Here is a 27542-nt window from a genome sequence, read left to right as displayed (position 1 = left end):
TCTGTTTACAAATTATATTGCTTCGATCTATTTATTGATGGCCTTCGGTCGTCAACTTTCAAAATTTTTGTCGAGGCTTTTGCTCCCTAAACCGTTTGTCCGCAGAAAATAATTAAAAGCACAGGTGCTCAATTATTTCATGTGTAACACCTACCTGCCAATTTTTATCAGAGTGTAATACTTGCGTAGTATGCCTGATAATTATTATCGTATTCTAGAAAGTTCACCACTTCAGAAACAGTTCATAAAGTAATATAGTGAGGAACTCATTCTGCGTTTAAGACGTTTCTTTCCAAGTGAAAAAACGAAGAACAGACTAGACCTACTGTGACAAATTCTGCTTTAAGCATGTATTATTTCTGTTTCAGAAAGGATGGGAGGGATATTTTCAAGTAAAAATCCTACAAAAAAGTTTTTTTCTTTGTCATTTACGCTTCTAATTTTCTTTCGAACTCAGCAATTTTCCTACATCAAATTTGCAACATGATGTGCGGCGCAGGTAAAACATCCGAAAGCTTTTGCTTCAACAGGATTCATTTCCAAATCTGAAATGTATAGTCTTATTCAGGATCTAAAAGGCACATAAATCGGAATTAAAGCAGAAGAAACGATTGAGTTAATTTTGCTCAAACTACCATGGGCAGGGGATTAAGAGGAGCGGGTTAACGAGGTATGTCTTCGGAGATACCACTCGGGTGTAGAAGTATGCATTGTATCTAAATTACTCTGATAAATTAAACTTCATTGTAGAGAGAAAAAGGGAATAAGATGAAATACCAAGAAAAGACTAGAAAAGAAAAACAAAATATTTTTCCCTTCTCTTTTTAATTGCTGTCTGTGCTACAGCGTAACTAAAAATTGCCAAGAAATATTGCAAATGCAAAGGTTGGTACTCGTGAACATTGAAGGGTTTCATAAACGGAGTCCAGTTTACCTGTGGAACGAAAAATGGCTTCTTTCTGGAAATTTGGAAAAACAACGCCCATCTTTATTTTGACATTCGCAGTTAGAAATCTATATATTTCACGTTCTCTAGAGGTTGTTACAATCCTGCGAGGAGAAACTACATAAGGTAGACGTAGCAGGAGCTAAAGAAGTAGTTTAACATTGTGATCGCAAATGATACATATTGTACGCTAGCAAAATCCATTTTTAGTTTCACTACAGTAAAAAGGGAGCACGACTTGCATTACCCTGTTCACGCCACCTGCTTTGCAATACCAAACTTCTTGCATATTAAGTTGCAAAGTAGATTAAGAGTAATTTACGTATCACATTCAGTTCATATCAGTTTTAAATATTATTCATATTGTATATGATAAATAATAGAATTGTAAGAACGGGATAGGCTATATCCGGATAAGGAACCTTGTTTGTACTTAAGCTTGTAACACTATCAGCACACCACACTCACTCCACAGAATTATTTTAAACATATATTCACGTTTTCCAGCACATCATGCCGCTTCGAGTATTAAAGGAATATTTATTTTTATCTCTATTTTCGCCCCAAAACCTTACAAAAATCAATATGTGCTTACAGAAATATAGACACTAAATTTAAATCAGGTAACGCCTACACGGTTTCAAGAAGTCAGTATTTCCATCAATTTTTTTGAACGAGTTGCCCAATGTTAGATTGAAATATTTGTCCCAGTGAAATAAGATATTGATGCAAATATGTATGTATGTTTATTCATGTATTTTTATATGCATATACCAAAGAAATGTTTTCTAAAATTTAGTTTATTATAAAATCCACGCTCTTACATTAGGATTAAAATATTTTGTATAATAAAATTTTTAACTAAACTTCTTTTTAGCACTAGAACGGATGAAGGTTTACGTCAGTAAATCTTAACAAATGGTCTAGTGATTCTGATTTATGTTCATATTGATTACCAAAATGTCACCCATATTTGATAAAATGAATCTAGCCAACCTGATTAAGTCCCTTCCGAATTTTTTATAAGTGAATGGCTTCCTACCTTTCACACCTGTGTGTTCATATTTGCAAAACTTCACTAATTCCCCTCATATACTCTCGGTACAAGGTAAATCTATAACTTTTAATTGTTAAGGTAAGTATTTTTAAGTTCAATTTACGATAATTCCTTTATCCCATTCTTGGCTGAGGTTCTTACCTGTATAGATATTGCGCTACACGCTAAACGTAATTTTTCGATCAATACCAACCGACATTACTTATAGTTAAGGAGTTTCTGTTCTGTATATTTGAATATGTGTTGGCAAATGTGACTCTCAATACATTTCTCTTTACACTTTTGGCAGTTATATTAATATGTACTTGCACATGTTAAAATGTGTTGTCCAACTAAAAGTTCCATTACATTTGTTTTACATCTATGGAAGCCTGAGGCTTTTCACGTGTATGCATTAATGTGTTGCCCAATGTTAATATCTACTAAATCACTCTTTGCATTATTGGCATACTTCAGACTTTTTACCTGCAACTATTACCTTGTGTTGCCACATATATTTCTATTCCTACACCCTTCGCACGTATGATGTCTTTACCTCAGTGTATTAAAGTGTGCCCTAATAAACCTGATTTCGATCTGCATCTGTGAAAATTTTCAACTGTACGTGTTAAAATGTGCGTTAACACAGATTTTCACTAAATTTCCTTCCACGCTCATACCACGTGCAAGTATTTTCTACCTGTATTAAATGTGCCTTGGTGAAAGTGAATTTTAACATAAGCCTTTAACACACTCTTGGCACGGGTAAGGTATTTCAACAGTATGTATTACCATGTGGCCATTCAAAACTGATTTTTAACTAAATACTTTTCCACATACCAGAATGTTAATAGAATTTTCAACGGCATGTGCTGTTGCTAAATAAGATTTTCTATTAAATTTTAATCCACATTATTTGCATTACTGTTTCTCACCGGTATTGCAATGTAACTTGCGAATTCTGATTTTCGATTAACCGTTCCCGCCCTTGGCATGTATAAAGAATTTCAACGCTCGATATTAACATGTATATTGCCAAATGAGTATTCCCACATTTTTGGCTTGTCTGAGGTTTCTTACCTGCACGTATTATAATACCAATTTCTCAAATATGGTTTTCACCAAATACCTTTTCACACCTTCTGCAGGTATGAGGTTTCGCAACTATATACATTAACATTTCCTGCCAAAACCAGTTTTTGACATAATCCACATCAACTCTCTCCGCACGTATGAAGTTTCACACCTGTATGTATTAACTTTTGCAAAATATCATATTCGACTTTTTTCACACTCCTTGCATGTGTAAGATTCTTACCTGGATTGAAGAGCATCTGAATTGTCAAATTTCATGTGGCAAAACCGGTTCCCACAGTGTCGGCACGTATGTTGTTTCTTACCTTTTGAAATAAAATGTGCTTTACGAACCTTGAACTACGATGAAATTATATTCCAGACAGTCGCCACGTATGTGGCTTTCGACCTCTATGTTCTAAAGTGAGTATTGCCAAATCTCATTTTCGACTAAATTCCTTCGCACTGTTCGCAGAATTGAAGTCTCCCAGCGGTATGTATTAATATTCATTCTGCTACATGTGGTTTTTTACTACATTTCTAGTAAATGTTTGCACACTCTCGGCAAGCAAGCGGCTTCTCAACTGTATGATTATGTGCCTTGTCAAATATAGTTCTTGACAAAATGCTTTTCCATACCGGGGGCGCTGTAATTTGGTGCTAGGGACCCTGGTTCGATTCCAGCTCGTGCCGTGTGCAATTTTTGGTAAGCGAACAATGTGCTCGTGGAATTTTCCCTATTCTCCTACATTCTTTGTTATACCATTTCATTTAATTTTCTTAACCAGCGTCTCGTTTAGCCGAATAACATACACGTGGACTTAAAATTTAAAGATTTCAATTTGCTTCACTCTCTGCACCTATGATGTTTCTCACTTGCACAAATCAGCACCTGCGTTGCTATAATTTTGGGTTAAATCCCTTTGCATACTCTCACTAAGTATGAAGTTTTTCACCCGTATGTATTAAAACGTGCCTTGCCAAATGTGACTTTAAACTAAAACCCACTCCACACTCTTTGCAGGAATGAGATTTCTCACCTGCATGTATTAACATGTGCTTTGTCATATTTGATTTTTTCCTAAACCCTCTTCCACACTCTACGCAGATATGAGGCTTCTCGCCTGTATGTATTAACATGTGTGCTGCCAATGATCCTTTATGACTAAATCGATTTCCACACTCTACACATATATGTCGGTTCCCGACTTTATGTATTAAAATGTGCTTTGCCAAATCTGATTTGCGATTAAATCCCTTTCCACACTCTTCGCACTTTAAAGGTTTTTTATTGGTATGTGCTAACATGTGATCTGCCAAATATGGCTTTCGACTAAATACTTTTCCACACTCTTGGCACTTGTGAGGTTTCTTATCAGAATGTATTAACATGTGAGTTCTCAAATATGATTTCGTAGTATAGGCCTTTCCACATTCAAAGCACGTGTGAGGTTCCACACCTGTATGTATTAACATGTGTGATCTCAAACTGGATATTCTAGTATAGCCCTTTCCACACTCCCGGCACGTATGTTTATTCTCCCCTGTATGTATTAACATGTGATCTGCTAAATATTCTTTTCGCCCAAATCTCAATCCACATTCATCGCATGTATGAGGTTTATCATCTCTATGTATCAATATGTGCCTCACCAAAGTTTCTTTTCGTTTAAAACGCATCCCACACTCATCACATTTATGAGGTTTCTCGTCTGAATGCATTATTAGGTGGCTTACCAAATTTCCTTTTTGCCTAAAACCCTTTCCACACTGACCGCACGTATAAGGTTTCTCATCTCTATGTATTAAAGTGTGAGTTGACAAATGTGATTTTTGAGTAAAACTCCTACCACACAAATTGCATGTATGACTTTTCATAGTTCCGTCTATTAATATGTGCCTTCTCAGATCTGATTTTCCATTAAAACCCTTTCCACGTCCTTGCCAAATATGAGATTTTTCACCAGAATGTGTTAGTATAGGTTTCACCAAATGAGATTGAGTAGATCCTGTGTGAAATTCTTTCCAAGTATGAACCTTCTTAGCTGAACGAGAAATACTTTCCTTTTGTATAATAAATGTACTAATTTCTCTGGAAGCAGAATGTATATGGAACCTGTGGGAATCCATAAAAGAAGATGGAAATCGAGATTAACAATATTAAACAACATGAAAATGGCAACATTTGGTCCAAAAACTTGGTCTAATAACTGGCAAGTTGACATCGGTTCGCCTGGCCTAAGGTTCGATTTTCGCTAGGGTTAGATTTGAACGACTAAAGTTGTTCAGATTCCACTATAATCAACTTTGTGGTAGACAAACACCGTGTGCGTGGGTTTTCTCGGTGTTCTTCCGTTTCCTCCCACTCTTCATTCCACCATTTTGTTAATGTCCCATCATCACCGACTCCTTTAGCCTATCCGGCATAAACCTCCGCTGTAAAACTCAAAATGTTTCATTTTTCAGTATAAGCAATAAGTCCACGTTTTCATAAGCCCACGAGGCATAACGTTTGACGTTAAACTAAATAAAGCGAAATCAAACCAATCCTGCATCTAAAGTACTGGAAGAAGGGGAAGATAATTGTTTTCTATTATATTTATTCTATCGGAAATGTGAAGCAGAGCAAGGCAGTGATACGATATATTTTGATATACCGAGGTCTGTCAATGAGTTAATGTGCTAATATCTCTCATGATGTAGAAATATGGAAACAAGAATTGTCGAACGGTTCTTATATTATTACTTTTCCTCAATCTGTTCCCTTTAAGCAGAAAAAAATCACGTACACTGTAACTCATGATTTTTCGCATTTATGCATGTTCCTTACGTTTAATAAAATTGAGTTACTAGTAAGTGGACATAACAAAACAATCCATCCAACAAACAAAATATAAGAAAATAAAAATATAAGCAGAGAACAAAGTTATACTAGGTTTTATGTACCCCGGTAAATATGGTTCCGAGGGATTTGCAGAGCACGATTGCAAAGGGAATTTGACAATCTTCAGTAAATTGGATCAAGGAACTAGAAAACGCAGTAAAATAATGCATTTACTGGTTTAAACCTAGTCTATAGGTTGTCTGCCTAATATGTATTAGTTTCTGTAACCAAGATGTCTCAAGGAAATAAAATTAAAAAAAAACAAACAGAAAAAATCATTGTGTTGACATCGGAAGTGGCACGCACCATGACTAGAAAGGCTAATAGTTTAATAATAAGAGAGCAAACTAAAACTAGTCTCCGTGGTTAGGTGGGTAAAGAGGAGGAACACTATTGTTATACTATTTTGACACCAGATCAAATTCTATGGCGTTCGAAGGTTTTTTTCTTACAAAACATTATAGGAAGTGTATAATTTTCATGTTAATAAATAAGGCCCGGATTTTTATGTTTTTACATATTTTTTCCTTTGTATGTACGCTGGTGAAAATATGAAATGTTCGCAAATTACGAAGTAAGGAGTCATATAAACCAAAATCACGTTACATATTTTTACATATTTTGAAGTCTGTTACATATTTTCCGTCTACTGTACATATTTTTAAATAAATTCAGTTTTCTGGCTCCTTTTTGCTAATTTTCTTTAAATAATACGCAAATAAAAGTAGGCTTATATATGTAATAATAACTCAAAAAGTACTTTATTTAAATATCTGTATTTTTTTCTCTCACTTTGTTCAACCGATTTGCATTGAGGGAAAGCTGGGTTAAACCAAATCGTACACTCTACAATATGAAAAAAAAAACGTCGTCAGTTACCGCTTCCAATCCTCAAAAAAAAATTGTTTTCTTATATTTAAATAAAGAAAACAATATAAGGATTTTTGTGCTTATCGCCTTTGCAAGCAGACGCCACTCGGATGTGTGCCGACAAAACAAACTAAAACGCATACAGTTGGCTGGCTTTCTCACCTTTTTTTGTATGTGCAACCTCTACGGAAATACAAGAAACTCAACATTGTGCAGGGAGAAACAGGTGCGAAAATTGCCCGAAAGTTCCAGTCAGTTTTGAAGAGGAATCCAGGATACCTAACATTGAGGACTGCATGCAGGATATTGGATGGAGAAGAAACGGAGGCACCTGAGGAAATCAGTCCTGGAAAATGTCATTTGCTGAAGTTCGCGCCTGTCAATTCCTGCGACGTGGAGAGGCCTTTCTTAGCCTATAAAAGGATCCTGACTGACCAACGACTCTCTTTAGCTCCTGAACAATTGGAAAAGTATGTAGTGGTTCATTGAGCATCAGCAAAGTAAGCGCTTTTTTTTCTAAGATTTTTTTCATCATATACAATAATGTGGTTTTAATTTTTTCAGAGACAATTTCATTTGTTACTAGTAAAAGCTTGAAGTATCTGTGGCAAGTTAGAGATTTTTTCGAATACCATCATATAAAATACTTAGTGGTTCATTGTGCGCTCCGAAAGTAAGCGCTCGTTATTTTAAATATTTTTTTCTCTTTTGATATTCAATAATGTAATTTTCATTTCTCCACGAGACAATTTTATTTGTTCTTAGTGAAAATTTGAACGTATCAGTGACAAGTTAGTGACAAAGTTTTTCCACTGCGTAAAATTATTTAGTGGTTCATTGTTCGTCCCAAAAGTAAGTGTCTTTTGTTTAAATAAATATTTTTTTGTGTTTATATGTTCAATAATGTGATTTTTAATTTCTTTATACATATTTTCATTTGTTTCTTCTGAAAATTTGTACGTATCTGTAGGAAGTTATTTACACTTGTTAAGCTTTTATTACATAAATATGTTACAGTATATTAATTAGCTAAGAAAATAGCACAGACACAAAATAAACACGAAAAAATATTTTTACATATTTTCATATTTTTAACATATTTCTTACATATTTCATTGATTTTTGCTACATATTTATGTACATATTTCGGTACTTTGGACTACATAAAAATCCGGGCCTTATTAATAAAAACCGAAACAATATAATAAGGAAATAACTTATTGATATTTTCCTTTAATCGACGTATTCGTTCAGGATTATAGTACTAATTGTAACAGTGATTGTCCTCAGCTTATGGTCTTCCATGCTTTCTCTCCCAACCCCCCCGTTTTTGAACAACAGACCAACTGGAACACACTTTGGACCTGTGTGAGAAACCAACAGGAAAAACAAACGTGACCTGCTACCTTTGTAACCATAGCAACAAACATGATCTGTTACAGTCAATGAAATAGAAAAGCTTGTTGTCACTAAAGAACAACTAATGTAAATTATTCCTTTTGTGCAGTTTTGCTCTTTAGAATATTGCTTTTTATAAAGTCGTACCCACAAGTGCAAGAAATGGAATCAAAAGTCCGTGTAAGGAATAGAGTCCTTTCTTTGAACAAAAGTAAATTATACAACTCTGAGCGCGCGGAACACGAATACTTGCAAAGAATAAAACACGAAAGAACGATAATCATACAATTCTTTTAAAATACACAGCAGCATGAAAAACTGGAGTAACAAGTATACAACAAAACGGCATAAGCTTCTTTTGTAGCATACCAACACATTAAACGTAAACCATTAAATTTTGGGGATTACAAATTATGACTACACATGTTGGTGTTGGCGAATTAATTTTCATATTCGAATGCCGAAGAACGAGAGTGTGATGACAAAAATCAAATTTCAGCTTTCAATCAATTCAACTTTCATGGCCTCAACATATTTTGTTTGTCGGTTCGTCACACTTTTACATGCACTCATCTAGATGCCATAGAGCCAACGTGTCTGGTCCAAATTCTATACATAAAATTTTAATAATATTTTGTCGTTTCGAATTTTTCACTGACACCTAAAAATGAGGGTAGTTTACTGAAGGATAAAAATTTAAAAATACTAGTTACTCAAAAACAGCTTTGACGATTTTGTTTATTTTTATAAATAAATATTTTATTAACAACCCTATACTGTACTATGACTCATTGCTCTCAAAAAATACGAAAAGGAAAAGTTTGCTGTGTGCAATGGGTTCTTTTCTCAGTCGCATTCAATAATCACAATTGTCTCCATCGCATTTAATAAATTAATGTCACAAATAACCTAATAATATGCAACAACTCCCGCACGACTTTCCCATTAACGCCACAGGATATTTTGTTTAAATTTCGTAAAAAAAAAGCATCATTTTATATTTTATGGAAACACTAGCGGTATAGCAGAACTCGATTATCCTAAAATATCCCGGGGGTAATTTATTCCAGGGCTGACTTTTCCACGATTTTCACAGAAATTACTCAGACGCTTTTGCTCATAGTTTGCAAGCAATTGTTTCTTTAATAATTCTAACATATGGAATAAGTTATTTCTAAAGCAAATGTACTCAATGGGTCTTTGCTTTTGGCCGTAATGTTTCTTGGAACAGTTTTCGAATGCACATTACTTTATTCGTATTTTCCAAATAAATGTTTCAGGAAGAGCTGAAGCCTGCAAGGTTCAGTTTAGTAAATTGGATCGATAAAGTTTAGAGCGTTTGGTTCGTACCCTTTCTTATCCCGGCAGAATTCGCTCTATTTTTATAACGTGAGAACTCGCACCGGTCTTTTAGACCGATTCCAATAAAAAATATTGTAACATTTATAATATGCTTATTTTCTTGTTAAAAAGTGTACACAGAAGATTTTTTTTATTTAAGGTGTTGATATAGAAGTATTTAATACCTTTTTGTTGCGGAGAATAACTACGAGAGTTAAACTGTGATCTATTAGAAGCGCTTCTGCGAGAGGCATGAACGTATACCCTTATCGGTTGTTATATTACGTCCACAATTATAAAAGGGCTGGATCAGTCTTTCAATTATACTCTTGGCGCTGTTATCAACTTGAAAGGGGCATTTGGCTGCTTTCCACTCTACAATTTCATGTTGTATAGTAAGACGTACGGGAGTCTGCGAATACAAATAATTTCAAACCAAATTTGGCCGGCTTGTTTGGAATATATTGCCTAAACTTCCATTTCCCACGAATCTCTTCCAAGCATTCGTCAATATTTGGCATTCACTTGGTGAGTAGTTTGCCTTGCCCATCTCTACAAACCCGTCAAACAATCGGATGGCCGCTAGGTTCTTCAAACTCTTTCTTTCTTCACAATTTAAGATATCGTCAAAGTGAAATGCTCGCAAGAGAAATCGAAACCTGCTCAGGGATATAGTCAGTTTTAACCTTTCTAGTCCTGTCCCATCACTAGCCGATAGTTCCCTCAGATTGGAATGGTTACATTTTAAGACACCAACCAAATAAAGAAGACTAATGAGAGCATTTAGCTCTGGCAAATCTATATATTTAGCATCTCGTTTATTTTCTACGCCTATTAATCCAAATATTGGTATAATGTACTATTTTCGCAAGGACGTCATCTGTAAAAAATAAGTTCCAGGATTCCAATGGAGTCTCAACATTTCTAGCTTCATGAATGGGTACCGGTAAATGTGTTACAAGGTTTTACACAAGCAGGAAAAGACTGTACAATGTTGTGACGCGACAACTCGCACTGGGTTGAAAAGACCGGAATTGAACAAAACAGCCCTCTAATTGTCGTAGAGACAGTGAATAATGTTTACTTGATAATGGGGTGGTAGGGGAGGGTGCATAGAACAAAATCACGGAAGGTCATGAACCTGTGACCGTTTCCGAATAGTAGTACCACTTAAACACACTTTCGGTCTTTTCCCCGCTATGCGAGTCCTCCCGGGTTAAATATATTTTTAAATGTTAGACTTAATCCCAATTTAGTAACAAAATCGAAACTTTTTAATAATGTGCTATGTTGTGGTGAATTGTTTGAAGACCATTGTTCCTGAATTTGATTCCCGGTGACAGCTACTGCATTTTCGTCCAACGTTAAGGTATAGGTGACACTAGGTGCACAAAAATGGTGTTTAAAAACCCAAGCCAAGCTAAACAATCATACAAACAAATAATAAGTTACGAAATGTCCAACCGATTTTTCCAATTCCAAAGGTAAAAAAATGAAAGGTACAATACCAAGTTAATCAATGGTCTCTAGGTAAGGCTATCCTGCTAAGAAGTGATTCAGATACCAAAAAATGATGTAATCGCTGGGAGATATATTATGAGAATACAGTTGGTAACAGAGTTTTTAACTGCAAATCATGGATAATCTGCACCTTAGTTAGTCATTTCGGCCGACCATTGAAGTGCGTATATAGGCTTGCAACTAAATAAACAGGAGAACACATCTGGTGGACATTGATGGGGGCTTGCGGACAGAATTGCAGTCTATTTCATGGGATTCCACAGTGTAACGATCCTAGCAAACGCCTGAGCCTTCTCCACTGTTCACTGTAAGTTAAAGTCTTGTACAATTAAAACTCCACTCTTTATATTTAAGAAATATATAATAATAATAATAATAATAATAAAACAAAACGAACATTTGCATAATTTCTGAACATAAATTAACATTCATTTAAGCATATAAGTTCAATGGACTGAAGTTATTGGTCTCTCTCTGAACGCACTAGCCCGTAGTGTACCATGGAGTAGAAGCAGATTTCTGGCACACATGACTTTTGGCTGATGTGTGGTCAGCCCACCGGCTAACTTTGTTGTTAGTCCTACCTTTCTAGATGGAATGCAGTTATTTTAAGTAGAAAATACAAATTTCTATTTCTATCAAAGTAAATAATTATACTTATTCCATTGGCCGCGTTACACCGGAATATATGGTATGGCCTTATTTTTCCCAACTATTTCAACTGCTTCAATTGAAATGGATCTATAATAATAAGAGAGCAAACGTAGTCTTCTTACTTTTGGATTTAGAAATAAGGCTTAAGGAAATTTTATACAAAATAATACTACTCAGAATTTTATAGAGTAGACTGTTTTATATAGAGTAGTAGATCGAAATAAAATACTTTCCGCAATTGTTTGGGGCTTAAAGTATTTATAGGACAGAGAGACTATTTTGTGAGAACTTAATAAAACTCGTTCATTAAAACATACCAGCTTTCTTATGAAATATTGCTTATAGTTTCTTTGAAGATTTCAATCATAATTGGCTTGTAGGCTAGTTGCAATCGCTCTAAGGCAAGCGGAGATATTTACTCCTAGTATAAGTTCATTTTTCCGGAAATCCTAAGTCAATAATGATAATAATAATCTTAACTAAACTAAGAATTCTCTGAGCTTAGTGAATTAGCAGAATTCCACAAGTTAAAAAGAATTTCGTTCCTTTCATGTAAGTGTAGAAGCACTTAAACCCTGTTGCTTTCAATATACGGAGATAGCATCAAACTGTCAAATTATTAGTTACATAAAACGCCATAAGTAACATAATACAGTACAGAGTCTTCATTTCTAGGTTATCTGAAGAACACTTTTCTTTTAGCAGAGAAAGAAAGAAAACAGAGAATGCTGAGTGTTTTCCTATGCAGATAGTTTGCTTGTGTGTGTGTGTGTGTTTATGTATGTGTTAAGACTCTTAACACAAGGACGCATACAGAAAAAAAGATAGAAGGAATAGCACCAATTTGTCTTTGTATGGCAGCGGTCTGTCTTTGTGAAAGTACAATTCACGTAAAATGTAACTACCAAAAAGTGTTATCCTAGTCCAAATCATTGTCTAGGTTTTACAACGGCGTGTTGGTAGCCTATCAAAATACTACTCTCTAAGCTTTAAGACCTCGTATACTGTATAAGATAACTACTTCGAAAAATCACTATATATTTGCGCAATGCTACAGAACGGGAGTTTCAAAAGCAAATCGGGAGTTTCTTATTTTGATTCAAGAAGTTTACAGTGCAAAGCAAGCCGCTGAAATAAGTGGGACTTCTCAACAAACTACTCAATTTTAAGTATAGTTCCACCGAGAGACAAGGGAAACTGCGCGCAGTACTGTAAGTAAGAGAAAGTGTATTACCTCTCCTGAAGATGAAACATTGTGAGGACTGCAGCAGAAAGACCATTCCTCACTTCCAGACACATGAAGCAAATTTTCCTCCGTCTCGCGATACCGCGAGGAGGCAGTTGAGGTCTGCTAATCTCTTTGCAAGGAGGGCGGCAGTCAAAGAGTTCCTGCTGGAAGAATACGTGAAGGGCGTCTTGCACTTGCTAAAGAAAATGGGAATCGTGACTGGAAGGATATCTTCAGCGACGAAAGAACATTTTCTTCTTCAAATGATGGTCCCGTCAGTGCGTATCGCCCAAACGGAACGGGATGTAACTCACGATACGTATATCGAAGAAAATTCTTTGGTAGGATATATGTCCTCTTGAGAACTCATCTCCTCTCATGGAATTGGGTTACTTCATTGTGTAAACGGGAGACTAACAGCTGCCAAATATTTACGCATCAGATGGAGTAATCCATTTCCAACATGATAGATGTTCGATCCATATGTCTGGATTGGTCTCCCAGAGGGGCTGATATGAACCCAATCGAGAACGTGTGTGTTCAAGTCAAGAGAATAATGAGAGCTAAGTAGCTCTCATCACCTCTAAGCGCACAAGATAGTTTGTGGGGGTTAGTAGAAAAGGCTTAGGAAGAGTTCCTAAAAAGCCATAATTATATCAAAATCCTGAAAGCATGCCACGACGGCTTCAAGCCGTAATTGATGCAGATGGACGTTGAACTTCAAGCTGAACTCCCCAACACAATTAATCAGCCTTTTAAGGGCTAAATTTTAAATTCCAAAATGTAAAATACAAATTAATATGACTCCGTATAACGACTTACCGAGGGTAGTCGTCAACCTGGTTCGGCGAAATATGATATACAAATCTCGAGTGGTAGTAATCTTTAATAATTATATACTATCGTTCTCACCTTTTATATAAGAATGATAACGTCGATAAACAGTGCCAAAAATGGTTTATTAGTTGATATACTTTATAATATATTTTCCTTAACACTGTCAAGCACACAAACTTGCTGACTCGGTATCCATAAACATGTACATAGCAACAACTATCCCATAATAATATCTTACATATCCTAAAAACATTCTTCTTCTGTTATTATTAAATTAACATTCTATGAAGTATAGTGCATATGTATGAGCACTTTCTGCCCAAGGTACAGGTAATTATTAACCTATCCAAAGTATTTTGTTATATAAAAATGTCGCCCGACAAATGGACTGAATATAAAAGTCATAAGCGAGTTTGGCTTTTATGTTCAAGAACCACTGGTCCGTTTACAATAATGTTCTTAAATTACATATGTTCTTTATATTTTGATCACACCTCGTATATATCTTCATTACATTTCATATATATATATAAATACATTTATAACAAATCTTTCACATTATTAATACTTATCTTTTTTTATTACATTAATTATATTTCTTTTATTATCATTCATTACATTATTATTATTATATTTTATCCTTTATTACTAAAAACGTCGACACTTATTAATATAATTGACGAGGGTGAAACACTAATTACCATGATTAATAGTTTTGATCATTATTAAAACGGTGATGTTGCAAATAATGTTTGCTCTTTCAGGGCGCATTGAATAACAAATAAGTTGGATGTTGCATTTTAATGTATACACCGTAGCACTAAAATGTCATAAATAAAGAAGAACTTTGTTCGAATAATATATAGGATAGCTCATAAAAACAGTCGTCGAATAATTAGTTTTATAGAATAGATCTTCTTCTTAACATAATCTTTGACAATTAAGTTTTCAACGCAAGTCAATCTAATATAAATAACCTTTGCTTTTAATTAATTATAAATCGAATTATGATTCTTAACATTAATAAGAAAGAAAAAAAATCATTTGAAAATTAGCTTTTCAGTCTACCTAAAACTCTATTTAAGCACTTCAAGTATTTATAAGAATCGTTTTCATTATTGATATTAACACATAAACTTAAAAATAAAAATTCACAAGAATCTATGACTGATACGAATTTAACCTAATTTCATTAACGGTAATCAGGTTACGTTCATACTTGCATATGAATCTAATAAAGTACATTGTACTGCACAATCATGATTAGGTTCTGTACTATTTTGTACATGTATTACGTCGTGATTCTGATTTTGATATGAAGTGTCATCTCTTGACCTCCAATTACGTCTATCCACGTCTAACCTATTTTGATTATATGATCTAACATATGGATTGCTACGATTAATTAGGTTAGGCGGATTCCCTACATAACTTTGTCTATTTTGTTCGTTTTGACTGCTAGAATTTACTCGGCTTAGGTTATGTTCCGTATTGTTCACACTTCGGATATTCAAATTCCGAACAGGCACAAAATGATCTGAATTATTCTTATTTTTACCCATTCCTGCTTGTTGATTCATAGCATGGTATTGAGTTCCATAGCATTGGACAAGCATTAATAAATGGTTGAAACTCATACACTGTGTGGAAAATAAGATCTGTTGTAACTTAAATGGAAGCAAATTTCGAATGGATGCTATTATTCTCGATTCCGATTGCAATGGATTAACGACCTTTAATTCGTTGTATGTATTTACAACAAACTCTACAACAGATTTATGCAATCGAGGATTGAAGTGTTGATTTCTAATGGTGGCATCTCTATTTGCCAGCAAAAAGTCATTTTCATAATTTGCGATCAGTGCCGCTTTGAATTCATCATATGTACTGATGTGATCACGTACTGCTTTAAACCATAGTGAACAAGGTGGGAGTAATACATGAGGGATTAATTTCATATATTGTGATCTATCTATACACATTATATTGCACTCATCCTGGAATTTCTCTAAGAAAGAAGTAGCATTCTCGTTACACTTACCACTGAATTTACTCATGGCTCGTATTTCACTCATCTTAACACTTAATTTTACCTTCCTTTTATCATTCCATGTACCCATTGGGTGACAGTTCCTATTCATGACGTGATGTGTCGTTACACCATCTATGTTTCGTCCATCTGTACTCTTCGGATGAATTTCTTCTAAAATGATATCCTCATTAGATATCGGCGAAGGTGGGTTCATCTCTGGTGAGTGTGGAAACTCCAAGCGGCCATCACACAGGTTATTGTGGTATGTGTGGTCCTTAACCTGTAGCATTCTAATTTCTTCCTGTAACGTAGCTAACAATTGCGTATTTGTACGTATGTTGTTAGCATTACTGATGACCTGGATCTTTTGTTGTTGAACAGAAGATTCGGTTACTTCTAAATCCTTTTTTATATCACTGATTTCTTGGCTCAGGTGGTTGTGATTACTCTGGCATTGCTCCGATATTCCTTTTAACTTTTCCTCGAACTGCGAGGTGATATCGCTCATCGTCTGGATAATTAATTGTTTTGTTTCATCCGACTTCTGTTCCATTCGTTTGCTTAATTCCTCGTATTGCTTGTTAGATTCGTCAGACTTCTGTTCTATTCGTCTACTTAATTCTTCAGAGTTATGCTTCATCGTCTGCTTTAACTCAGTAGACATCTGCATCAATTGCTGCTGTAATACTAGCAAGATTCGATCTTATGATGATGTCATTTCTGGTGCTACATTATGTTCACCATTGTCACTATTATGGGATTCCTTTTCCATTGTTTCATTGTCCATTTTTCTTATAATTGTTCTACCACTTCGTAATATGGTCAAATTTGTATTCATTAACTATATGACAAAAAGTAAATTCAACCTTACTCTGCTTCGGGATGTGAATTTGCAGTATTTCCCGGGTGAGGTAAACCAAAATTTTTATAACGACTTACCGAGGGTAGTCGTCAACCTGGTTCGGCGAAATATGATATACAAATCTCGAGTGGTAGTAATCTTTAATAATTATATACTATCGTTCTCACCTTTTATATAAGAATGATAACGTCGATAAACAGTGCTAAAAATGGTTTATTAGTTGATATACTTTATAATATATTTTCCTTAACACTGTCAAGCACACAAACTTGCTGACTCGGTATCCATAAACATGTACATAGCAACAACTATCCCATAATAATATCTTACATATCCTAAAAACATTCTTCTTCTGTTATTATTAAATTAACATTCTATGAAGTATAGTGCATATGTATGAGCACTTTCTGCCCAAGGTACAGGTAATTATTAACCTATCCAAAGTATTTTGTTATATCCGTTATTCTATAATGTTAAGTAAGAAAAAAGCTTTAAACAATGTCTGTGAGTGGATTAAAACCACTTATACTTAGCTTTAAGAAATCGTATTTTTCCGCTGCTCCAGATCACATTCCCTACAGAAATCACTTGAAAGAGCAGACTAAGAAGCAGAAACGGAAGTAGAATAATTCATGATTTTAACGTTGCAGATAAACGATGGTACTGAAATAGGATTATTATTTTCTCATTTTCGAGAAGTTAACTCAGGGATCGGAAGGTTTAAAGAAGAAAAATTCACAGAATTGTTGTATATTCGATGCACTTGTGATTAATGGAGTAAGACAATGTAAATAATTTATTGTTTGGAATATACTGAGAGTAACAAAGCCTTTACTCTATGGAAGGTTTGGGTACAAAACCTCGCGGCCAGAACCTCGCCTCCCAAAACCTCGCGGCCCAAAATCTCGCCAGGCCGAAACTTCGCCTGGCCAAAACCTCGCCGCCCAAAATCTCGCGGGACAAAATCTCGCCGGGCTAAAACCTCGCCGCCCAAAACGTCGCGGGCCAAAACCTCGCCACCCGAAACCTCGCGGGCCAAAACCTCGCCACCCAAAACCTTGCGGGCCAAAACCTCGCGCCCCAAAATATCGCCATACCCAAAATCTCGCCTGACCAAAATGTAAATGTTCCAACAGATGATAAGGATGACGGTATAAAAGACGCTGTTTCAGAAGAAGTATCACGGGTATTTGACCAAGTCCCGCGATACCATATGAAAATTCTATTTCTGTATTAGAGGATTTCAATGTGAAGGTAGGGCGACAGGATGTTTTTAAACTGGTTATAGGGAAAAAAAGTCTGCATAAGGAAAGTAATGACAACTAACGAGGTTAGTGTCGTGAACTTTGGAACATCCAAAAACTTAAAATTTTAACAAAAATCTAATATTATTTATGAAAATATGAAACAATATATGAGTTTTTACGACGTCCGTTGATTATGTCCTATAGGTTAAAGGAGACGTAGATGATCAGGATGAAGGAAATGATCTAATAAAGAAAGTGGGATGAAACGGGAATAACCCGAGAAAGCCCACGCACACGATGTTTTGTATATTATTATTATTATTATTTGTAATGTGGAATTGCATATTAGGAAACACATTGGGTAAATTTTAAAGAAAAGTTTCATTCGCGGCGAGGTTTTGGCACGGCGAGATTTTGTCCTGCGAGGTTTTGGCCACGCGAGGTTTTGGGCGGCGAGGTTTTGGCCCGGCGAGATTTTGTCCCGCGAGGTTTTGGCCCGGCGAGATTTTGTCCCGCGAGGTTTTGGCCGGCGAGATTTTGGGCGGCGATGTTTCGGCCGCGAGATTTTGTCCGTATACCCTATGGAAATGTCAAAGGGGATATGTTAATGGTGTAAGTTGCAAACTGCTATAGAAGTGAAAAATTAAAGGAAATCTCTAAAACTCTGAAATTACAAATGCAAATTGATCGATTGTTAAGTAAAACTGCAAAATCTGCTCAAAGTAAAAAAAAAAATATATTAATAATCTGTGTTACAGGTTCAGGCACATCATTGTCATATATAAACGACGATAGAAATAAATCACGAATATAAGGTGAATTTAGATTTTAGGAATACCAAGAATTGATTTTATTAGATGTAAATTTTGGAAAAACATTTTTATAAAGGATTATTTTATTTTTTGTTAGCAAGCTTCTCCTCTTCCACGTGAGGTAGATTGTAATCGGCCAAGGGCGTTTTCCAAAAATGCGGAGCACCTTCCGTTTTCGACTTGTGAATAATTCGTTTAGGATCCTGTCGAATCAAGGCTGCCTCAATGGTAGATTGGAAGTGCAAGACAATAGCTCCAAGCAGTACGCTCGAAAGGCTCCGCATACTTAAAGACTTCGACCCTTTAGGAAAATGGACACTTTTCATTATTTCAAATTTATTCTTAGAGGTCAAAATATTTTACCATAAATCATTTTGTAAGATGTTTTACGATTGTATATATTAATTTCGAAAATTGTACTCATAAAGTAATATACCATCAGGTATTTGAAAATATCGAAATTCGCATAAGTGTATCGTGTTTGATGTGCAACTCTCATCTTCATTATTGACATCACAATCTCTTTTAGTCCCATACAACACGAATCGGATGGATGACTTTCGGTTAAATAATCAGGAAATGCCTACTGCTATTTTCTGCGGGGAACGTGTTTTGGTATCTTCGTTTAGAGCCTTTATACCCGCTCACCAAGCGATAATGGTCTTTCAAGATGTTGAAATAACTTTGGACATTACACCTGCAGATCGTAATCGATTTAATGGAAACACGCGACATGTATGATTGCTGCAGTGTACAGTGAACTAAGCAGATGATGATAGTGCAAAAGAGACGACCTCTGTGACTTCAAAATGTAATGTTGCTAGTCCGTTATGTAGTCCGACCGTGACAAAGGAGGCAAGTATGTTGCATGTGTGAAGAATGATAGGGTCAAAGTAATCACGGGCTACAAACTCACAACAAAACAACATACCTGCTAAGAGGAACAGAGTTCGAAAAAAAAACTCTCAGCGATGGGTCACTTAGAGCATTAAAGCGGATCATCGTTCTCAACCGTCGTGCGACAGCAGTATAATTGACAGAGAACTCAAGTAACTCCTTCTAAAACCAGCCTTCACAATTAGAGGTCACTGCGAGTTAGTTGGACATTGAAATGAGGAGTCGAGTTCCACGGGCGGACCCGTTGATAAAGGACCATATCGACTTACGAAATGTCAATGACGTCGCTAACATGCAACATGAACTGCTGATGAGTGAAAGTTATGACATGGTCTTATAATTCATTATCCATTTTATTTGAAAGGACGTTCCGTGTTTGTATGGCGGACACCCAAAGAAACGTATGATCCGTAGTGTCTCTGGCTAACTGTGAAACATGAAGACGACTCTGATTCTATGGGGTCTAAATATCGAGGTTTTCAGAGAATTCTAGACCGACACTTACTACTAATATCACGGCCTGTCATTAGCCGCAATTCTAGATCATGTACAACCTATGGTCTAGATATTGCTGTTGCTATGGTCTAGATACAATGACGCCATATTTTAATATGATAATAGGCGTATTCACTCAGCTTAAGCTCTTGATACATGGTTTGAAAAACATCAAGATGAAGTTGGACAAATGCCCAGTCAATGGATCTGAACATAGTTGAGGTGTGTGTTTAGGATAAAAGAATTCGGTGCAGCTTTCCACCTACATCCTCTCTCAAGGAGCGTAGTGATGCATTGCAAACGAGGTGGTGTAATATTTTACTTGATACCATTTACGATCATCAAGAGTTCATTTTACATCGAGTCAGAGCTGTTCTGAGGGCAAAGATGGTTTAACGCCTATTAATCCATTACGTCGCAAGTTTCTCAGGGTGTTTCTGTAAAATTGCTATAGAGTTGTATATATTACGCATGGTCACCTTCATAGGTTTAAATAATAGGAAGGTACTTTGAGCATATTCCCTAATTCACGGCTCTTAGAATGTATTACATTGTCCTTCCATATTTAGTAAAAGTTGCGGGATTAGTAAGCAGAGATGATACAAGGCGTTTTATCTATGAAAATATTCTCAGAACGTTTTAAAAATACGTTCTCAGATCGTTTGTCCACCACAAAGTCCATACGGCGCGAGCTGGGATCGAACCAGGGACCCCAAGTACCGTAGGTGAACGCTCTACCACCGAGCCACCGCGCACCTCTACGTGAAAAAGATTTCTAAAGTTAAAAAATTTTATGAAGTCTATAATTTCTTTTCGTAGTCTCTCTTAGGCATTCCTATTTACTGGGGTGTTCTGAATATGAAATAAAGTTACTTTCAAAACTGGTAAATAAATAAATACAAAAATATGAGCAATTTGTATCGTCAAAATTTTGAGTGAGATGCGAAAGTTATAGATAAGCCTGTGAGGTACTGCTCCCTATAACACAAAACGTATTATCGAATTCTCCACGCGTAAAATAAATATATTTCCTACTTAGTGTTTCCGAAGACTTTTGTCTTGATGCTTTACACTAAGGTATATATTGTTTAAAGAATTACTGAGAGATAATTTTACTTACGAGAACTCGTTTATAAGAAGAATCGCCCTTGACATAACTCATTAGGTCAGTATTCACTCCTAACCCTCAAGGCTTGGCGCAAGAAGGAAGTTTATAGCAATTTATCGTTACGATTTCATACTTATTTTACCGCTGAACAGTCTCACGTCTTACAAAGTTTTGCTTTAGGGTGCGTTCCCTTATGTGATCAAATAATTCCGATTCTATTAAGAAAGCCAATGAATAAAGAATATGTAATGAAATACTGCATGTGTTGAAAAGAAATATTTATACAAAAAAAGCTTTGATGAAATAAACGCATTTAAACGTACCTCAAGTCTTGAACACTACTATCTAATTCTTGGATATCATTTTCTTGATCGTCCTCTTCGTGTTCTTTCTTATCTTCAATAGTAGGAAATATGTAACTGCTTGACTCTTCTGTGTTGTGTGTAAAATCGGAAGATTTTGGCTTGATGTTACTGTGAAAACTTCTAGCATTTACATGAGCTGTTGATAAACGCTTGACTAAACATACTGCCTTCGAGGTTAGCTTCCAATCTGATATTGTTTGATCCTCATTACTTTCTGAGCCAATATTCTCTGCTTCAGTTGTACTTTCTGGTTCCTGATATTCCATACATATTGCAAGAGGATCTTTATGATCATTAGTATTACTAGGACATAGTTCATAATTACATTCTTCAAGTGACTCGTTTTCTGTTTTTATTTCAACTTTGAAAGGATCATTTTTGGATTTCATTCCAATTTTATTACAAGCAAAGTCGGAATAACGAAAAGACATTTTGATAATAGAAAAACAGTTCACGTTGGGAATTTAACACCTGCAGCACTTAAATGTTCAAAAAAGACCAAGAAATCTGAAAGCAATAAGAAAAATATTATTTCTTTTTATAAAAAATGAGCGGGTCTACATAAAACAACGGTAATTACTACTTTAGGTGAAATTGAGTAAGTGGGTGAATTGGTTTCGAATCAAACTAACGATATAAAAGTTACTGAAACCAGTATTTTAAAATATCCAAGCATTTACTCCTACTTATGTCAATATATTTAAATACTCATACCTAAATACAAAAATACTAATCAATATTCAATGTTTTTTTCTCTTTTGTTATAGCAAAACCTATTGTATTGTTTCTTGAACTTTACACACGCGTATATTATAGGAATATATTATCTTTAATGTATATTATTGTGTATTTGCTATACACAGGTACATCTTATCGAAGTACGATTCTCGTTTTTGTCTCTGATTTTTAGAAGTAAAGTTAGGAGTTCCCAACCTACGTTCGATGTTGAATGATTAAAAAAACGCCAAAATTAAGACATGCCCTGCTACGCCACAAGATTATATATCTTAAAATATGGAAACCAATTTTATACAAATTTTCCACTTAAAAAATGTTATATTTTCAGGACGTACCGTAATATTTTAAAGACAGATTTACTTCTCATAGCTTTTCGTCAAATGCTCGTGGCCTTATGGATTTCTAGTTAATTTTATTTTATTGTCGTTATTGCATGTTTAAATTCGCTTTTCATGCATTCTTTCGTTATTCGGTTTTTCAGTGTTTAATTATTACTGGATGTTTGTTGTTTGCTTTCTAGTAACATGGCATTTCTTGATTGATTAGCTCTATTGTTGTTTAGTGTCCATTTTTGTACTAATGTTATTTGAAACCTGGACCTACTGGATACTAAAAGCATGGCTCCCTACCAGAAATGAACCGGTCTTTCGTGCGGAAGGCACACAGACTAAAAACAGAGTTGTTATATAGGGATGTTGAAAAAAAGAAAAAAAATATATATCTACTTATTTCTTTTATTAGTGCAGCGTACACCCACCTTAAATCAATGAAAGAACAAACATAGTACGACCATAAGTATAGGGCATATTTTACTGAACTGAAACATATCATAAAAATATTTGCTCTCATATCATTTTTGTTTTGGGGTGTAGTGATATTTTTCGATATTTAAAACATTAAAATCAAAAGAACCAAATCTTAACAAGGAATAGTTCTATCGGTATACATGCAAATGAAAAATTACATTTCTTTTGAAACTTAAAGTGAAATATCAAGAGCTATTATCATTTTACTTAACAAATTTATTTTAATAAATTCATTTTACTAAAAAGAAAATATATATATATTAATAAGTCTTTTGCAATTTACACGGTTATCTTTCTTATTTGGATGCAGAAATCTTCATTTTTTCTACATTACAATTAAACAATAGAAAGTGACGTTCTTCATTTTTTATAAATACTAGTTTCAGTCAGACGTTACTCTTGGTAGTTTCTTTCATAGTTGTCAAACAATCTCCCTCTAAACAGTCAAAGTAGTTTCTTAACTGTAGCTACGAAATTCTCCTGTGGGATTCTTACTGATAGAACTCAACTAGGTTTACAAGTGCTCTCGCAGTATTTTTTTATTTTGTAGGAAAAATCTCCTGAACTTATCACCACTACCGTTGATTATTTGAATGACATACTAGCACTTTTAGTACTAATGTGTATATATACGAAATGACCTCACTTACAGACTGACATTATAGACTTATTTCAAATCAAAATTTATTTTGTTTACCTTAATACTTGTACGCAATTAGCAATTTTGGATTATACCCTAGATTTAATAGATCAAAATGTAGTTACCAGATGAGACGCAAATGCTGCTCACTATTCTGTGGGTGTTCTTATCCCATAGCAATGTGTATCTTGTCTCACGGCAAAAATGGCGAGAAAATATGTCTCACCATATACCGCTAACTTTCGAAGAGAAGTTCAGCGAAACTGTCGGTATTTTTTTTCATACAAAGGTATTTAACATGTTTTAATGGTTTTAGTGAACTTTTGTATATTAGACAACAAAACTGCCAAAAGGAAACTATATATTTTCAAATTATGAAATACATTCGTGAGCAACTGATTGTATGAAGGAGGAGACCCATGCGGGAAACTTTCAAAGATAGACAATTACTAGACTGACTTAGGAAAACACATTTTTCATAAAATTCCACCAGAAAATCTAATTTGTAAAGAAACTTGCCTCGAATTCTTTCATTTATGAAAAATACTTCAAATCATAAATCAGTACGATGTAGTGCAGTAAAAATGATGTTTTTTTTTTTAAAAACTATTATAGATAAATACAATCAGTAGAATATGGTGCACTTACTTCCTTCTTGCAAGTATGTCTCATTAACCTTTCATTATTTGTAATTTTTATATAAAAAGCATTGTTGGTGGGCACTTAGCACAAGTTCGCGCTTCACTCGAGCAGACGGTTCTACCAAATAGAAAATTTATAGGTAAAATAACATGTGAAACATTTTTCATGACGGAATGAGAGTGAGAAAGTAAGTAATTACTCTCAGTGGAGAGAATATTGAAATAAATTTTGAGTAATAGTAAATGTATTGTATATTTAAATTGCTTTTCCATTGTCCTCGTTATTCGTATGATTTCGTCGCTGACGCACCTGCTTCCTACGGACGTACACCCTCGCTAACGCTCAGACCCCCTGCTGCGCTCCTGCCCTGACTGGGTTGGGTAGCATTCGTGGTTTTTAATGGCCACCTAACATAAGTTGGTTCGCTTTAAGCACTAGTTTTTATAGTTATGGGTAAATTCCCGAGAATGTTCACAGAAATGGGAATTTATGTACAAACACAAGGAAAATTGCATTTTATTGCTATATTCTGATTTCAAAATAAAATTCGTATTTATGACACTATACTTATTACTGTTCTTTCCAGAGAATTGTTTAAAATGTGTATTCTGATCGGTATTATGTTATTTATTATCATTTTATAGTATTTAGAGACAGCGTGGATTGGTTTAAATCAGTCTGATTTAAATCACGATTTTAATCAAGATTTAAATCACTTGATTTTTTTAATAAAAATCGTTGATTTAAATCAAATTCCGAAATGAATTAATTTAAAGTGAAAGTAAGTAAAATCCCGTTTCTCTTCTGTTATTCCGATTATGGAAGATAATACTCATAACACAGTGAGACTCAAATGTATGTAAGCACAGCATGAAACGAGTATCATGTGGGAACTATCAGGGAAAGTCCCGTTTGAACGGGTTACGGGTGAACCCTGCTTTCTTCTCTTTGTAACACAGGGTTTTAAAATTTCTGTTGCAACGGGGAAATCACCATGGACATTTAAGATGAAAGCTCTTTTGTGTTCATGTCTATTTGTTTGTTTCCAGATAATATGGGCGTATTTAGAGGGTTCGATCCCCTCTCCGAAACAAAAAAAAAAAAAAATAATTTTAAAATTTTGGGCGAAATTTATGTACTAAATACATAGAAGTTCCTCGGGATCGTAACACGACAAATTTTGGATGCGTTAAAATATCGAATAATACTTTTGATAAAGTGGATACTTGACCCCATTGCAGAACATGCCGCGATCTGCGATGTGATCGCCGAAAATTTGCCGCTCCTGTGCAGGAAAAATTGTAAGAGGAAATAAAATAGCCAACAGAAAAGTATAAAAACGTGCCTGCTATGTATAGAGGTCTTAAATGCACGGACAACTCGCATTTGAACTGTTTTTCACGTCACATAAAACATATTTTTAACAATCACAAGTGTTTCTTCTTCTGGAACTGATCATCTTAATTTTTTTATTTTGGAATTCCTGCAGGGAATTCGTGTTATTATTCAGTTCAAAATCTCTTATCATTGCGAATTGTGTCGAGGAATTTCAAGCTTTAAAATATATAAAACGATAATTATGCCTGTTGTGCTGTATGGTTGTGAAACATGGTCGCTTACGCTGAGGGAAGAACGCAGACTGAAAGTATTTGAGAATAAAATCCTGAAACGAATATTCGGAACCAAAAGGAACGGAAATGAGAAATGGGAAAACTTCATGATGAGAAACTGCATAATTTATACCATTCACCAAACATTGTTAGGGTCATCAAATCTTGGAGGTTCAGGTGGGCAGGACTGTAGCGAGAATGGAAGAAAGTAGGAACGCTTTCAAAGTTTTAACTGGAAGTCCAATCGGAAAACGACCATTAGGAAGACCTAGTCGCACATGGGAGGGCAATATTAAGATGGATCTCGCAGAAATAAGAATACAAAATAGAAACTGGATTCAGTTGACTAAGGATAGAAGTCAGGAGAGCTTTTGTGAACATGGCATTGAACCTCCGGGTTCCATAGGTCATAGAGTTAGTTAGTTAATTTTAGGCGAAATTTATGTACTTTATATGTATTTCGTGCCGCTAGCTAGTTCCAATTGTTTAAAAATATGCCCCTGCCAAATGTCAGTAACTTTCGTGAAAAGAAAAGTGTCATGTTGATGTACATTGCTGTACTTTTTCCTTAATGCTTAAGAAACATTGTTTGGGATTGAAATAGGTTAACGATTGGGATTTAATTCAAAATTAAAACCCAATACTTTCACTTAAATGACATAATTAACATTTAATACTAAGTCCTAATGTTTTTCCTTCAGTTCGCGACTTGTATCATACGAAGAAAAAGATTTGATTTAAATAAAAAAAAATCGATTTAAATCAAAAAAATCAACAAAAATGATTTTTTTGAAAAAAATCATGATTTTTTCCACCCTGTTTAGAGACAACCCATAAATATGTTTACTCACAATGTGTTTTACGCGAGTAGATATGTAGGATAAAAGCGTGGTATCTATAGAAAATCCACATACTTTACACTACGAAAACAGTTTAAATTTATATGTAAGTGGATTTTCTAAACTTGACCCTACTACTGATAATACAAACATGATCGTTTTTTTTTTCTTAAGTTATAAACAAATTAGGTTGCTAACTCCCAAAAAACAAATGTAGTACGTACCTACCGGGCGGAAGTTCATCTTCTTCTTCTTGTTCTTCATAAGACTATTATCAGTCAAATTGGTCGGTGCACCAGCTTTCTAGTCATATGTGCTACTAATGCTAATTGTTCAAATGTGTACGTCAAACAGAGGATTTATGATTGAAAAACAAAATGGAATAAGATACAGGTCACAATCGGGAAGAAGGTCAAAGGCAGGAAAAGGTAAAAATCGGGAAAGATCTGACAGTGAAAGAGGGCTGTATGCTAAGTTGAACAGGGTAAAAAGTTAGAGGAAAGTGGGACGTGTAAAATGAAAAGGGTACAAAGAGTAGAAAAACTAGGGGATGTATGTACGTGTAAATGAAAAGAAAGTGTAAGAGGAGTGTAGATTTATATAAGATCCCATTTAACTCTCTTCCTCGCAGAGCACTACCACAAACGAGGCACTCATCGT

General features: G+C 34.9%; 1 protein-coding gene across 2 annotated transcripts; it reads right to left on the bottom strand.

Annotated features, from left to right (window-relative positions):
* Positions 1-1728: 1728 nt before the first annotated feature.
* Positions 1729-27542, bottom strand: LOC145671327 (uncharacterized). Of its 2 annotated transcripts, none has more exons than XM_081740333.1 (3): positions 27107-27542; positions 21566-22114; positions 1729-5172 (listed from the first exon to the last, which is right to left on the bottom strand). In XM_081740333.1, exons 2-3 carry the CDS (start codon positions 22036-22038, stop codon positions 3993-3995), a joined length of 1653 nt encoding a protein of 550 aa, XP_081596459.1. In that variant the 5' UTR covers positions 22039-22114; positions 27107-27542; the 3' UTR covers positions 1729-3992. The 2 variants fall into 2 exon arrangements, with proteins under 2 accessions (XP_081596459.1, XP_081596458.1); XM_081740332.1 differs by lacking the exon at positions 27107-27542 and adding an exon at positions 26895-27085.

Source organism: Thermobia domestica, chromosome 15 (assembly GCF_964235325.1).
Source record: "Thermobia domestica chromosome 15, izTheDome1.hap1.1, whole genome shotgun sequence".
Taxonomy (NCBI): domain Eukaryota; kingdom Metazoa; phylum Arthropoda; class Insecta; order Zygentoma; family Lepismatidae; genus Thermobia; species Thermobia domestica.
Note: the sequence above shows the minus strand (reverse complement) of the source record. Positions and strands in the feature narration are given on the sequence as shown.

What these genes read in the sequence shown, in the direction of transcription:
- LOC145671327 (XM_081740333.1), bottom strand. Translation starts at nt 22,038, where the DNA reads ATGTCTTTTCGTTATTCCGACTTTGCTTGTAATAAAATTGGAATGAAA. An exon ending in AGTAGTGTTCAAGACTTGAG is followed by an intron (nt 5,173 to 21,565) that starts GTACGTTTAAAT and finishes GGATTCCCACAG; the next exon opens with GTTCCATATACATTCTGCTT.